Source organism: Peromyscus eremicus, chromosome 12 (assembly GCF_949786415.1).
Source record: "Peromyscus eremicus chromosome 12, PerEre_H2_v1, whole genome shotgun sequence".
Classification (NCBI taxonomy): Eukaryota; Metazoa; Chordata; class Mammalia; order Rodentia; family Cricetidae; genus Peromyscus; species Peromyscus eremicus.
Window position 1 is genome coordinate 79,004,254 of NC_081428.1, and position 16,165 is coordinate 79,020,418.

Genomic DNA, 16,165 nt, shown 5'->3' on the forward strand with positions numbered 1-16,165 from the left:
AGGGGTAGCACTTGACCAGTCGTCATGGAGGCCCCAGAACTCACTTGAGCTTGCTGATGTATGGGCGAGTGGGGATAGCATACTCTAGTGCAATCAGCCCATGTTTGCATTTTTTTTCCTGCCTGTGCTCCAAAGCTGCCTCTGCAGAGCCATGTGCCTCTTGCCTCCTCTGAAGGTACTTCATTAGGTTTTACATTTCCAAATTAGGAACCTCCCTCTGACCGTGCACTTTGAATTGCCAGGAGCCTCTAGAGACACAGAAACATGGTGTCTCTTAACGTGACAGATGGAGGCATCAATCAGTAACCCTGAGACAGGCATGTGTGTGTAATAGCAGTCACCTTGCAGAGAGATTCTTGCTAATTTTCAAATGTAGATAAAATGTCTGGGATAGTTGTATAATTTGCCAAAATTTGTTTGTTCTTGACATTTCTGTTTAAGCATAAAATGCTTTATAAAGAAGATCTGGAACCTTTTATGGTGGTTCACAGTCATAATCCCAGCATTGGGTGTGGGGGGAGGGTGCATCAGTAGGAAGATCAGGAATTCATGAGCATCTGCAAATTTGAGGCCATCCAGGGCTACATGAGACCCTGTCTTTAGAAACAAAGGAAGCAGAGGGAACGTGTGTGTGTGCGCGCGCGCGCGCGTGTGTGTGTGTGTGTGTGTGTGTGTGTGTGTGTGTGTGTGTGTGTACAACAAGCCTGTACAATTTAGTGCCATTGTTAACTTCTCAGGATTGAGCATTTGGGGTGGGTGTGTTCGTGTGTGTTTGTGCGTGTTGTGCACACCTGTGACAAGTGCACACAGTTTATTATTGCCTTTGTTCCCTTCGCAGGGTAGACCATTTGGAAACCATCCAGCAGCTCTTGACAGCAGTAGTCAAGAAGATTCCATTAATTACCGCGAAAGGTAAGACAGTTGTTCTCAGCCTGCACGTGTGTTTTATTAAACGGAACTCCTTGGGGTGTTGCAGTGATTGTGACTTTTAGCCAGCCCCCTGCAGGGGTCTTGGATTCACAGTGTCTTGGTCACATCTGCCTCACTGCTCAGCCACTTTACCCCGACACCCATAGTCTTCAGTCACTTACGGTCTGATCAGCAGAAGGGACTTTTTACATTTGTTTTCATATGTAAGTTATGAATATTAAAATATACAAGATTAAGGCATAGCGTGCCAGGCCCACCGTCTGCTGTAGGTTCTTTACATACACATTTCACTAGCCAGTCTGCTGTGGTAGTGTCACCTCCTGCTCACAGGAAACAGCGGTGAGGCAGGGTTAATTAATTCACACAGCTCTGGGTTACAAGGCAGGCACACGCCCAGCTCTGTGAGACTTTTAGACCGCTAATCTTTCTCTAAAATTTAAGATCACGTACTGTTTGGAAATACATAATTCTCAAGCCATCCGAAAGCAGAGTCCTCTCTGTATCTCAGTGGGATGAATGGCTTCTGTGGTTACTATCTGAGTTGTTCCAACAGTATAGACAGTACTTACTAAGGGGACAGGACTTTGCTCAGGGATGAGGTCACCGTTCGAGTCAGGGGAGGTGTGCAGCGGTCCCTGCCGCTCACATCATGTGGTATTAAATGAGAGGCTGAGCACTGACCACCTGGCTTATTTTGTCCACCTATGGCGGCAAAGAAATTGCTGGGCCTTGTGGTACAAGTTTGTGATCTCAGCCCTTGGTGGGGATCCTGGAGAACAACCTTGAGTTTAAGGCCTGCCTAGAACTTAGTAAGACCCTGTCTCAGGTTTTTAAAACTAAAAGAAAGAGGGATTGGGGTGAAGCTGCACGGTAGAACTTTATCCAGCATGTACAGGGTCCTGGGTTAGATCTCCAGCATTGACCCTTAAGATGAAATATTATCCCCTTTTCTCGTTTGAACTTCAGAGAAGTTTGGGAATCTTTTTGAGGTAGTTAAAAATGTACTTTCAATGACAATTTTCCACCCTAGTACAAAAGATTTGAAGATGTGAGTCTCAGACCTTGCACACACCCATCACCGTGTGTGTGTGTGTGTGTGTGTGTGTGTGTGTGTGTGTGTGTGTTTCCCTCCCCTCCCTCTGTCCACTTACATAAAAACACAGAAGGTTGGAGCTAGAACTGGACAGTTTAGGACCATCTTTCATAGTTTACAGGGAAGAACACCGAAGATGTCCTGTGGCTTCCCTGGGCTGTTTAGTAAGCTGATGGCCAGGCAAGGCCCCAGTTGGCACCCTGCACTCTTTCATCTCTTGCCTTTATCTGTCATGGAGGTGTGTTCATTGAGGAACATTTGTCACATGAAGAAACTGGGGGGCTAGTGAGATGGCCCAGTGGATAAAAGCTCTTGAGCTGCCTGGAACCCGCATAAAAAGCCAGATGGCAGGGTCAGGTACGTTGGCGCATACCTTAATAAGGAGGCAGACAGACCTCAAAGTGTGAGGCCAGCCAGGACTGCATCGACCCTGTGTCAAAAAAATAAATAAAAGTATAAAAATTAATCAGTCCATAGCAGAAATAAGCCAGATGACAGTAGCACTCACATCTGTGATGCTGGTGCATCCTTACGGGAAAATGGGAGACAGCCACAAGCGAGTTGGCCAGAAACTTGTGGCCAGCCACCCTGGAGTCCACAGCTTAGCAGAAATGGGGGTCTCAATAAGGTAGAAGAAGAGAACAGACCCACTCCTCCCTGGGAGGTCATTCACATGGCACAGAAACACCCACACCTGCACACAGGCATCACACACGCAGAGTAATAAAAATGTTCTGTTTTAGAAAAGAAATAAAGGAGCTGCGCTGTGGTTGTGCACACCTTTAATCCCAGCCCTCAGGACAGAGACACTCGATTTTCTGAGTTTGAGGCCATCCTGGTCCAGGACTGCCAGGGCTACGTAGAGAAACCATATCTCGAAAACCCTTTAAAAAAAAAAAAGGGAAATATAGGAACTTGGGGAGCTACCTCCTATAGTTGTGTGTGTGTGTGTGTGGGGGGCTTTGTTTGTTTATTTTGTTTTTTTAAACTCTGCAAGGTCTACCACCCAGCTCCCAAATAAATACTTGGAGGCTTATTCTTACATATGAATGCCCAGCCTTAGCTTGGTTTGTTTCTAGCCAGCTTTCCCTTTTTCATTTTTTAAATTTTGTTTTATTTAACATTTTTTTCACTTATTTTATATACCAACCATAGTTTCCCCCCCCCCCTCCTCCCACCCTCCCCTTTCCCCCTCCATACACTCCTCTTCTGTCTCCAGAAAGGGGCGGGCCTCCCATGGGTTTGAACAAAGCATGTCACATCAGGTTGAGGTAGGACCAAGCTCCTCTCCCTGCATAAAGGCTGGGCAGGGTAATCCAGCATGGTGAATAGGTTCCCAAAAGCCAGCTAAGCACCAGGGACAGGTCCTGATCTCACTGCTAGGAGCCTTACAAACAGACCAAGCTACACAACTGTCACACACACGCAGAGGGCCTAGGTTGATCCCATGCAGGCTCCCTAATTGTTGGTCCAGAGTCCATGAGTTCCCAGGAGCCCAGGTTAGCTGTCTCTGTGGGTTCCCCTGTCATGACCTTGACACACACACACCCTTACAATCCCCCCTCATTTTCTTCAGCAGGACTCCTAGCCAGTAGAGTCCCAGTGATGGGCTGTGGATCTCTGCATCTGCTTCCATTGGTTACTGGTAAAGGCTTTCTGAGACAATTAGGGTAGTCAACAATCTGATTACAGGAGATGGCCAGTTCAGGCACCCTCTCCACTATTGCTAGGAGTCTTAGCTGGAGTCATCCTTGTAGATTCCGGGGGGTTTCCCTGGCACCAGGTTTCTCCTTAACCCCGAAACCCCCCATCAAGATGTCTCTTTCGTTACTCCCCCTCTCCATCCTACCCCCAACCTGCCTCCTGCACCCAGCCCTGCCCAATCTGCTCCCTCCAGTTCCATCCCCCACCCCCCTCCCGCTGCCCCTAGTTTACCCAGGAGATCTCTTTTATTTCTCCTTCCCAGGGAAATCCATGCATCCCTCTTTGGGCCCTCCATGTTATCTAGCCTCTCTGGGGCTGTGGTTTGTAGGTTGGTTATCCTATACTTTATTCCTAATGAGTGAGTACTTAGCATGTTTATCTTTCTGGGTCTGGGTTATCTTACTCAAAAGAATTTTTTCTAGTTCCATCCATTTGCCTGCAAATTTCATGATGTCATTGTTTTTTACAGCTGAGTAGTACTCCATTGTGTAAATGAACCACATTTTCCTTATCCATTCTCCAGTTGAGGGGCATCTAGGTTGTTTCCAGGTTCTTAGCCAGCTTTTCTTAATTATCCTATCTACCTTTTGCCTCTGGGCTTTACCTTTCTCTATTCTATATACCTTTCTTTCTTTCTTTCTTTCTTACTCCATGGCTGGCTGTGTAGCCGGGTGGCTGGTCCCTGATGTCCTCCTCTCCTCCTTTCGCTCCCTGATCTTCTCTTCCTAAATTTCTCCTATTTATTCTCTCGGCCTGCCAGCTGTGCTTATCCTTTCTCCTGCCTAGCTATTGGCTGTTCAACTCTTTTTTTTTAGACCAGTCGGGTGTTTTAGGCAGGCAAAGTAACCCAGCTTCGCAGAGTTAAACAAATGCAACATAAAAGAATGCAACACATCTTTGCATCATTAAACAAATGTGACACATCTTCAACTAATATTCCATGACAACCTCCAATAAACAAAACTTTGGTCTAAACCATAGCAGCCTTTCCTCAGAGTCTGTGGGTCTGTTCTAGGTGACGATGCCAGCTGCTTTTCTGCAAAGTCTGTGGAGCAGTATTACGGCTGGAACATTGGGAAAAGGAGAGCTGCTGAGGTAAGGCTACTCGCTGGCTGGAGACAGCAAGCAGAGGGCAGCATCTGTGTGCTCTACCTGAAGGAAAAATGAGACAAATTTGCCATGTATTTCTTTAAGGTACTTGATGGTAGAATGTTTCTCAGTCACAAATGGTCATTCTCTGGATCTCAGATATCTCTGGAAAGGCCTGCTCTCCTGCACCAGGGGAAGCATCTCGTGTTTTCTTTGAAAATGTTATATATTCCAGGGTGGGGGAGACGGCTCGGCAGCGATACGGCTGCTCTCACAGAGGACTTGGGTTCATTTCCCAGCATCCTCATGGCAGCTCACGGTGGTCTGTAACTCCATTTCCAAGAGACCCAGTGTCCTTTTCTGGCCTCTTCAGATACCAGGCATGCAAGTGGTACACACACATGCACATAAAGTTAAATTTTTTAAATTGGCAAATTTCAAAATAGTAATAAATTCAGATTTTTATGGTGTACTTACAACAGTGTTGCCAGGTAGATACGTTGAATCATGAGAAATGAAAGGGGACCGCGTGTGCAGTGTGGCTAGGCAACAGTGGAAGATGGGTCATTGTGATTGGTCAGAGAAAATGAAAGGTTGTAAACAGAAACTAGGAGTTTCTCTTGTATTTTGTAAACATTAAGACCAATAGAGATTTCAATTTTTACTGTGTGTGTATGTGTGCATGTGCGTACACACACATACCACCGCACACGGGTGAGGACTGGAGGACATAGGGAGTCAGTCATCTGACTTGGTGGCAGGCACCTTTCCCGAGCATCTCACTGGTCCCCAGAGAAGCTCTTTCAAATGTCCTCCCTTTAAGCCGGGCGGTGGTGGCGCATGCCTTTAATCCCAGCACTCGGGAGGCAGAGCCAGGCGGATCTCTGTGAGTTCAAGGCCAGCCTGGACTACCAAGAGAGTCCCAGGAAAGGCGCAAAGCTACACAGAGAAAAAACCCTGTCTCGAAAAACCAGAAAAAAAAAAAAAGAAAAGAAAAAAAAGAAACAAATGTCCTCCCTTTGTTGCTACAGAGGGATAGAATCTGATTCTTTAGTTGCCCGGTTTATTTTACTGCGTAGCGATGGGTTTTAAAGTCTAACGATTTAATTTTGGTTCAAAACCTTTTTAAGTGGCAAAGAGCCATGACAGTACGGAAAGTGTTACAAGAGATCCTGGAGAAGAATCCGAGGTTCCACCACCTGACGCCCCTAAAAACCAAGCACATCGCCCACTGGTGCCGCTGCCATGGTTACACCCCACCAGACCCTGAGAGCCTGCGCCATGACGGGGACTCCATTGAGGATGTGCTGACCCAGATCGACAGTGAGCCAGGTGAGCCTTCGTAGGCTGCTCCGCTGTTAAGTGTGCCCGCCCCCCTCAGCCCTGCAGCTCACCTGTTAGGGGCTAGGGAGAGCTGCTCTAGGTGACAAGACCCCAGACCACATGGCCCTTCAGAACTGTTTACACCCACGTGCTCAGCCAGGAGTGTTCACTTCATGCCGTCCGGTAGCCATGTGCTCTTCCCGTGAGTCTCCTCAACGTTACTTTGAAGACTCTTAACCCTCTGAACCCTCTTTCCCTCAGATAGAAGTGACTTCCCTTTCTGTGTGACCTTAGGAACCCCTGGTAGGGAAGTCTGCCTGTTCCCATGAAGAAAGGCCAGTATCTTGGGTGTTGCTGTACCCTCAAACCCAGGGAGGGTGTTGGAGGCACATGAGAATAATCAACAGTGTTGTAGGAAAGAAACAGTATGTATGTACATATGCTGTTTACATATATATAATATAGACATTGTATATGTAAACAGCATATATATAGTAAAGAAACAGACCACTGCTGAAGGGTGACATTAGGATCAGGGCAGCGTCTGACTGTGCCTTAAACAATAGGAAGGGTTCAGCTGACTTCCCCACTCCTGAGGGAACCTGGAGCCCAGAGATGGGTATGTCCTCGCCCCCATCTGGATAAGTCTTGTTCTCTACAGAAAACTTCCTGGGAGCCTGGTGCTCAGTGGCCTTTTCTCTCATCTCCTATGGCATGTAGTATCTGTGCTGAGAGAGTTTGTCAGCTTCTAGATCTAGGTCCTTGGTGAGCAGAGACCACATGATAACCTCCGGGTTTCACTGGTGCTCTGTATACAGCATGGCACATCACCAGCACCTGGAGTCAGTAAAGCAGAGAGCCGGGAGCTGGTGAGCTCCCAGGAGCTGGTGATCCACCACCATCGTGTTGTTCATAAAAGCCCACCTTGTACCTGCCTGGACCTCACATCCTCCTTCTTGAAGGAGTATGGCCATATGGCTTTATTGTCCTGATACTCTTCGTATACATTACCATGTTGTCAGTACTTCCCTCACAGCAGTGAGACAGGGATGATTTTTTAAGTCAGATTTCTCAGGTAGTCCAGGCTGGCCCTGAACTCATTGTGTAGCTACAGATGAACTTGTACTTCTGCTCCTCCTGCCTCTCCCTCCACGGAGCGGTTCTGGAATTACAGGCCTGTGCCACCACACTCAATGTAGTACTGGTAATTAGACCTGGGACTTGCTGATCCCAAGACCTCCTGCTTGCTAGGCAGGCACTCTGACTAGCTGATACCTCCCCTGCCTGAATAGGAATGACTACGGCCCCACATTGGAACGCCAAAATGTTGTTGGTTGTTTTTGCTCTTTGGGGGCGCCCACTACCCAGCTCCCAAATAAATCACACACAGGGGCTCACTCTTAACTATAAATGCCTGGCCTTAGCTTGGCTTGTTTCTTGCCAGCTTTTAACTTTGATTTATCCCATCTACCTTTTGCCTCAGGGCTTTTATCTTTCTCTATTCCTGTATACCTTTTCTTTCCTTCTTTCCGGGTCTGGCTATGTGCCTGGGTGGCTGACCCCTGAAGTCCTCCTCCTTCCTCTCTCGTTCCCAGATCTTTCTTCCTTTTTTCCCCCAGATGTCTCCTTTCATATGTCCTCTCTTCCTGCCAGCCCTGCCTATCCTTTCTCCTGCCTCGCTATTGGTCATTCAGCTCTTTATTAGACCATCAGGTGTTTTAGACAGGCAAAATAACACAGCTTTACCAAGTTAAACAAATATAACACATCTTAAAATAATATTCTACAACATTTTACTGTACATTTCTAAGTTTTCCAGATTTTAAAAAAATGAATAAAATTAATTTATTGACTCAGGAAGTGTGGTAATGGCCTGGTTTCCAATGGAGTGAATTACGTACTATCTTTTTGGCCTTAATGGCAGATAGAGTGCATTTAGAATAGGACTCCTGTCTGCATTTCTACTTCGTGAGGCTCTGGGTCTCGGGAGGGAGTCATAGAATTGGAACTGGAGGGAGGCCGGCGGCGGCCTGTAGACTCTACCTTAAGGGTCCTGCAGAGGATCGGAGCCCAGAGCGCTGCTTCTCCTCAGAGTGCCTCTCGTCCTTCTCCACCGCCGACGACCTCTGCCGGAAGCTGGAGGATCTGCAGCAGTTTCAGAAAAGCGAGCCCGAGAACGAGGAAGAAGTGGATGTCCTCAGCTTGTCGGAGCCTCTGAAGACGAACATTAAAAAGGAGCAGGAAGAAAAGCAGGAAGAGATGCGATTCTACCTGCCGCCAACTCCAGGCTCGGGGTTTGTTGGTGACATTACGCAGAAGGTAGGAGGCCACGGCTGTGGTGTGTCTGCTCACAGGCCAGGTGCGTAGGGTCCAGACACCCCAGTCTGCCTGGGTGACGTGTGATTGGCTTCTGCCCAGAACTTAGGTGTGCTCCCGCTCTCCCATGTCAGAGCCTTCTGCAAGAGCCGTAAGTGCATAGGGAAAAGGCTGCGTGTTGAACATGGCCGTGCAGCAGAGGGCTAGACACAGGCTTTGTCCCGGGTTCTTTCCTCATCTGGCTCAGGACGCGCGCTTCTCCTTCATGGGGCATACAGTATTTCAGTCCCTGCCTGGGCGAGCAGTCTCCTCACAGCTGTGCTGCAGTTGGGGAGCACACCTCCCTCGTTCCCTGGGAGGACTCAGCCCCATGACACTGGCAGCTTTAAGTACTGCTTGCACTATTCTGAATTCTTCAGAGATTCCAGCCATGTTGTTCCATGATAAGAGGTTTGGGGGTGAAAGCGGGGTTCCGTGTTCAGAGTGGTTAGTGAGCCCCCCTCCCAGCCAGCTGCCGACGTTGACGGAGCAATGGCTTTCTTCCGCTCCTCAGATCGGGATCACCCTGCAGCCCGTGGCACTGCACAGGAACATGTACGCCTCGGTGGTGGAGGACATGATCCTAAAGGTGGGTGCCTGCCTGGTGGCGGCAGAGGGACCTGTGCTCGAGGCCGGCCAGGTTGGGATCTCAGACCCGTGAGTCAGGGACAGCAGGGGAGCAGAGAGGACGCCTTTGAAATCCCTCATCTTCCTTAGGCTTTAAGTTTCTTTTCTTTTCTGTTTTTCCTCCTCCTACTTAGGTAAACTAAGTCATGTCCCTCTAAGAGCTGAGGGTTTGTCGTTGTGTTGAGGGTAGACCCTGGGCTCGTGCGTGCCAAGGCAGGTGGTCTTCCCCAAGGCCCCGGGCTCCCACGGGTGTCTGTGCCTCTTTAGTGCCATTTCTTATTCTCATTAAGAAGTGTCCTAGCGGCTGGAGAGATGGCTCAGAGGTTAAGAGCACCGGCTATTCTCCCAGAGGTCCTGAGTTCAATTCCCAGCAACCACATGGTGGCTCACAACCATCTATGGTGGGATCTAGGGCCCTCTCCTGGCATAAAGTTGAACATGCAGATAGAGTACCATATACATAAAATAGATAAAATCTTTTTTAAAATTATTTAAGAGAAGTATCCTAGTGTGAGAAGTATCCGTGCTCTTTTTAGAGAGGGGAAAAGGCCTTGGGTTTTCCTGCCTGTGACAACAGAGAAGCAGCCATAGCCGTCCTGTCCCTGGGCAAAGGGTGAGGAAAGCGACAGCTTCCACGCCTGCCTGGTCCTTACCTCAGCAGTTCTTCTCCATTCCGCATCCCTCCAAGAGGGAGGCTTCGCTAGCAGACCTCACTCAACACTCTGTTTTCCTTAGGAAACAATGTCTGGTTAATGAAAACCACTTCATCCAGTTTATAATTCCCCTGCATCATGGCCCCTAAACAACAATTCAGGTTTCCTGCCACCTTTGTAATACTGAGTTGGCAGTTATTTCAGAAGTTAGGGAGAAGATGAGGTCGGCTGCATCCCTCCCGCTGGCCAGCAGGGGGCTCTTTTGTCAATACCAGTCTTCTGTTGTAGGCCACGGAGCAGCTGGTGAGTGATATCCTGAGACAGGCGCTGGCGGTCGGATACCAGACAGCATCTCCCAACAGGTACTGTTGCCCGGCCGACAGCAACAGGCTTTGCAGTCTAGGCACTCTGGAAGAGGTTGTGTTTTACTCAGAATGTAGTGTAGTAGGAGACAGAGTTGCCGTGCTTGGGACATTAGCAGACTGAGGTCCGTTCTGTAGTTCTGAGCGAGTCTCTTGGTGGAAAGTCCAGCTGTGCCCTCCCAGCCATTACTTCATAGACACCCAGGTCTGTTGTGTCACGGGGTAGAGCAGGCAGCAGGTTCTGCATAAAGACCGAGTTGATAAGTACTACCTACGGTGTTTTGTCATTGCAGACACATTATTTCTCTTAGGAACTGGGAAACTGAGCTCTGAAAGGGAGTCGTCTCCAGTGTCCCAGATCACGGGCCCTAGATTCAGACTCATCTCACTGGCTGGGGACCCTGGAGCTCACTGCCACTTCTCTCCTGATACATTCATCTCTTGAGTGGGGTGTAGAGTTCCCTGGCCTTAAAAGAACAGTAGTCCACATCCTCTTCTCCTTCTATTCTGCTGAAGGCCGTCATAAAATCCTGACACTGTAATATAGTACCTGCAGTGATGAGGTCCCAACTGAGGATATTAGGTCAAACATACATAGACAACATAGACGTCTTGAGTTTAAAAAAAAAAAAGAACTGGGGACAAAAATGTCCAGACCTGCTCCCCGTTGCCCTGCTTGGAAAGCAGGGGGAGCCTGGTTTCCGTGTTCCTGACTGATGTGGCAGCCTGGGTGGTTTGAATGAGAGCATGTAACCGCACACTTGGCTGGCCAGGATTCTGCCTCCCGTCTTCTGAGATAAGAGACTGTCCTATTTTCATGGTGCTCCGAAGCACACTTGAGTCTGCTGAGATTTAGAAGCACTTGGAAGACGTAAAAACATTGTCTTCTGCTGTCTACTTTACTCTCTTTCTTTTCTCTGCCGGCTAATCATTGAGCCAACGTGAAGTCCTCATTGCTGTGACCAGGGGGTGAGATTTGAGCCCTGGGTAGGACTGCAACTGGAGTTAGGGCTTTCATCAGAAAGGGGAAGAATTCGTAAAAAGCGGGAGAGAACGGCCCTGAGTCATTGCGTATAGCCTTTGCCGTCACCTCCTTCTCTAAGAGGATGGTCCCTGTAGTGAATTAACTGACTAAATCATTGCTGAGTGCACTTGACAAATTACACCTAATTATACTTTCGGGTTTTTTTTGGACTAGGGTTCCCAAAGAAATCACAGTGAGTAATATTCACCAGGCCATTTGCAACATTCCTTTTCTGGATTTTCTCACGAACAAGCACATGGGGAGACTGAACGAGGATCAGTGAAGACAGCGAAGATGATCCCCAAAAGCAGGATGGGGAGCCAGCCGTGTCTGAAGTATGCAAACCGTGGTGACCCTTGTGTTCGGGGAAAGGTGGTTCTCTGCGTTAGAATGCTCAGGCTCCCATACCATTCCTTCCGCCTAACTGCGCGTTATCACGAGGGCACTGAGTCCCAGGGGCAGCCCTTTTAAGACTGTGTTGTTTCCCAATTCTGGAGGGAAGCTGGATGGGCACAACTTTGTCAGCTTGCATTTCTTTACTCTGTACCGGCTCTGGAGGTGTCTGAGTGTGAGACAAGGCATATACATAAGGTGCTCCCTCTTGGGAGTGGGCTTGGGTTCACCTGGGGCCCGCTTTCCAGAAGGCGGAGATAAATCTGACACATTGGTCTGGGCTACTCTAAAGAAGAACAGAGCAAGCAAGTACCTTTTCCTACCTTGCCTCGGTGTGGCAGGGCTGCACTCTTGGCCAGTGTGAGTCAGCTACAGAAGGGGTAATATGCCATGTGGAAAGCTAGACACCAAGGAGGCTGTAGCCTGAGACGTTTTCATGGAACCCCGATGCCCGTGCATCTGTGACAGCCAGTGTCACAGCGTTGAGGTTCCCAGCAGAGATCAGAAGGCATCAGGCCTGTGCCCATGTAACCCAGGAGACTATCACTGTTAGTGTAAGCATGATCCAGAGTCCGGCACTTGGCCTGCAGAGGTCTCGGCACTGGGTCCTCATAGCCCAGTGGGCTGCCGAAGCTCCTCTTGTCCAGGGGCTGGGGAGGCAAACCTTCCTGGGGTGTCCTCAGTGGACCTGAGGTCCTGTCCTTCTCTGCCAAAGAGTTCTGCCGCGATGACAAGGGTTGAAACACCTGTGAGTGCCTTACTTGCGAGAACTGCTCTGACCCGGTGTGCCAGCGCTCGGGAGGGAGCAGAGCCGCTCCCTGAGGGGCAGATAGGTGGTTGGTAGCGCCAGCACAGACTGTGCAGCCACTGGGGACTGTCCAGTCCTCCTAACTATTGTGGGCAAATGGAAGACCTTGGTTTCAGGTGGAACCTTCTCACTCTGCTCAAAGCAAACTTGGAAGGTCTGAGTGAGAGTCAGCAAAAAGCCTGTTCTCCCAGGTCCCGCGGGTGGCTGTGTGAGCCAGGACACAGAGCGGCCTGCAGATACTTAAGGATTCCTCCCAGCAGGGATAGGGCGAGCGTGGCTTACGGTAGAGGTGGTGTATAAGGCTTCAGAATTGGGTCTGTAGGCCACACCGCAGATCGGTAGGCCACACACAGATTTGTTCAGAAGTGGACGGACACCTGCGAGGTAGAATATCCAAATGAGAACAGATTCATTTGTTGTGATAAAAACCTAAAGAAATTGCTTTTTGCTAAAGAAATATCAAATGATTTAAGAGTCTCCATGTATGTTAATGTTTCAAGTGTTTTTCTATCGTAATGTGTAACATAATTGTGTATCATTTTGTCTACAATAAAACTTTTAGTATTTGTGATGGGTTTTCTGAGCTGGAAGCGCCATACTTGGGCTCATTGGGATGCAGCCGTGGTATGGGTCTTTGTGAGTTTAAATTACTCTCTCTCCTTCCATCAAAAAAGAATCTGCAATCGTGTAATGTAAAAGGATCACAGTTACATACAAAACAGAAGACACTTCACTTGGTGACCATGGACATAATTATTTCATACAAGCAATTTAGGATAAAGGAAATGCATAAGTGGGTTCAATTTCTCAAAAACAAAAAAAGCAGAAAGTTAGTCTGATAAACTGGCTTATCTGGTCAGGTAAAGTTGGCCTGTGCTGAGGTCTGAAATCCACCCCAGACATAGTCCTTTCATTCTCATCTGCTGTCGTGAGTTTCTAAAAAATTACCAAAACGTGGAGACAGTACAGAACCAGAGGTTCTGAAATCTATGACTTTGGAAGGGGATTTCTGCGAGGAGGCGTGGGGATACAGGCCTCAGAGCTAGCTTGCTGGGAAGCATCTTCACAGAGTCAGAAAGCTGAGCCCTGGAGAGTAAGGTTAGTGGGGGGGCATAGGTCAGGATGGGTGCCGATGGCGCGTCCCTGGACCTCAGGTGGGTGGCATACCCCAGCCAATGGAAGCCTGGAGTTCTGTCTTGTACGGCATGGAGAGGTAAGGCCTTCCTTCAGCTGTGAAAGGACCTTGGGGGCTTTCGGTTGAGACACAGTAGACAGAGGCAGTTCCCAGATCGGTCACTGTGGTTATGGGGTAATCAATATTGAACACTCTTTGCTCAAATTAACAGATTAAACTGCTTTATTTTTAAAAACTTACAGAATATAAAAATTATTAAATTGTATAGGAATTTTAAGCAGGTATGATAAAGTATTTTTAAAAATTAGGGCTGGAGAGATGGCTCAGTTGGTGGCATGTGCAGTACCTGAGTTCAGTCACCAGAACCCACGTAAACAAGGCCGGCGTGGTGGTGCACACTTACTGTCCGACCGAGCACTGGACAGGCAGAGAGGCAGGTCCCTTGAGGCCTGCTGTGGAGCTGGCTAGCCTACTTGGTGACCTTCAGACCAATGAGAAAAGAGAAAGATACCTGAAAAACACTTTGGGTTGTCTTCTGTCCTCTACACGTGTACCCGCACATACAGGAACACACACATGTACCCACACATACAGGAATACACACATAAGCACCCGCACGTACAGGAACACACACATGTACCCAAACATACAGGAATACACACATAAGCACCCGCACGTACAGGAACACACACATGTACCCAAACATACTGGAGCACACTTATACCTGCACAAACAGGAACACACACATGTACCTGCCCATACAGGAACACACACATATGAATCTGTGTACACAGGAATGCACCAACAGCCACACATAAAGGAACACACGTTACCTGCACATACAGGAACACAGACACACGTACCTGCACATACTGGAGCACACACACACTCCTCAGAGATGAGCCCTGCTGGTCCTCCAGTGCATTTCTCTGGTCTTGGTGCACATTGTGTGTGTGTGGGGGGGGTAGACTCGGGACTGGGAGAACACGGCTGACTCTGGTCTTGTTTGCTTCTTGGGTTGCTCATGGAGCTTTGTGGCCTTTCTCGGATCTGGAATGAGGAGGGACTTCTGAAGAGCAGAGGGCTGGTGGGAAGAGCTGTGTGGCACATTGCTGAGGTTCTGACCTAGCAGAGGTCGGCTTCACTCCATGGCCACTGTGGTGCTACAGTGCCAGAAAGGGACAGGTGTGCTTTATGCTGGCCGAATGCAGCAGGGTCATGCATCTCTACACCAAGAGAATGAATGCATGGGGTTGTAGGGGGTTGCCGGGCATGTGGTGTGGTCATTGGCAGCACACAGCCAGGGGCTCTTAGTTGGGGCCTGCCCGTGGCTGCAGCAGGGACAGAGGCGCCGGGAAGAGAGTTAAGCAGGAAAGGACAATTGAGGAGCCATGCTTGGCTGACTTGACTGTGCTGAGCATGGGATGTGCCTAGCAAGTCAGCAAGGTGTAGGCGACAGCAGCCTCCCTTTTAGACGCAGAAATGGAAGCTCCCATTGTCCCTGCAAGTGTGGAAGCAGCAGTGGTACAGATGGTCCCTTTCCCCACTTAAGGGTGCAGGAGAGCTGAGGTGGGCAGAAGGTGCCACCGGCCACGCTGGAGCCAGCTGCAGCCCTCTGCAAGAAGGGTGTGCAGTTTGTAAGTGTCAAGGATATTCGCATCGTCACGCTCTGTTAAAGTCATTATTGAGAGACCAGATGAATGAGAAGGTACTTGAGTTTATAACTTAAGTTGCCCAGCACATTTTTGCATTTTAGTAAACTGTTAATCTGCTCACTGCCTACATTTATGTGCCCAGCAGGCAGTCTCTTCCCTCTTAGGAACACTGAGCATGCACACTGGCAAATCTAGTGTAACAGGACCCTTGGTATGCACATGGTTCCAGTTTTCCCTTCAGAATGACTCAACAGCATTTCCTCGGCCAGCAAGGGGGAGGCTGGGCCTGCTAGCACCTCTGAGGGGATGCTGTGTGGGAGGCCTGAGCTGCCTCCCCTGCCTTGGCTTTGAAGGGAACCCTTACAGTTCTTACCGAACAGTACCAAGCTTCTTAGACATAGTCCTTTCTAATGTTTGAGAGGTGGTTGTGCAAAGGGGATGGGCTTGTTCTACACAGCCATACTGGCTGCAACCCATGAGAACAAGTTCTCCAAAGATGGAGTGAGTTGTCCCCACAGCGGGGTAGTGAGTACCTAACCAGAGTTGGGGAGCCAGCAGGCCGGAGCTAAAGGTCCCTGTAGGGGATGCTCCCCAGACATGCACCCAGCTCCTCATGGGTGTGCATGGTAGTCCCTTCTAGTCCTTGTGTTGAGGGGAGACAACAGAAATTAGGACAGGGCTCAGCCTCTAGAAACATGGGGTGAATGCCATTCATGCTGTCAACATGTCACTCATCCTGTGGGAATTGTTTCTCTGAAACATGATCATCCTGGCTATAAAGAAATTACCTTATAAATTGAAAACATGTGGATGATCTCCCTGGATAGATATCACCACTGGTGTGTGTGTGTGTGTGTGTGTGTGTGTGTGTGTGTGTGTGTGTGTATTCCATATATATATGGGATTTCTACTTGGATAAATAGCACCACCATGAGAGTCATATGCAGGTGGTTTTATACATATTTAAACTTAAGGTTTTGTTATTGTTTTGAAACAGGGTCCCTCTATGTAGAC

At 48.7% G+C, this 16,165-nt stretch overlaps 1 protein-coding gene across 4 annotated transcripts in view; it reads left to right on the top strand.

The window, feature by feature from the left end:
- Positions 1-12,932, top strand: part of Yeats2 (YEATS domain containing 2) — a 100,077-nt gene extending 87,145 nt beyond the window's left edge. For 3 of the 4 annotated variants that reach the window (XM_059277878.1, XM_059277880.1, XM_059277879.1), the window contains exons 25-31: positions 839-912; positions 4,743-4,822; positions 5,947-6,148; positions 8,232-8,458; positions 9,009-9,083; positions 10,063-10,136; positions 11,335-12,932. In XM_059277878.1, coding sequence (XP_059133861.1) covers positions 839-912; positions 4,743-4,822; positions 5,947-6,148; positions 8,232-8,458; positions 9,009-9,083; positions 10,063-10,136; positions 11,335-11,443 — 841 coding nt within the window. In that variant the 3' untranslated portion in view covers positions 11,444-12,932. The remainder of the gene's footprint in view (positions 1-838; positions 913-4,742; positions 4,823-5,946; positions 6,149-8,231; positions 8,459-9,008; positions 9,084-10,062; positions 10,137-11,334) is intronic. The other variant, XM_059277881.1, reaches the window with a different exon arrangement.
- Positions 12,933-16,165: the final 3,233 nt, after the last annotated feature.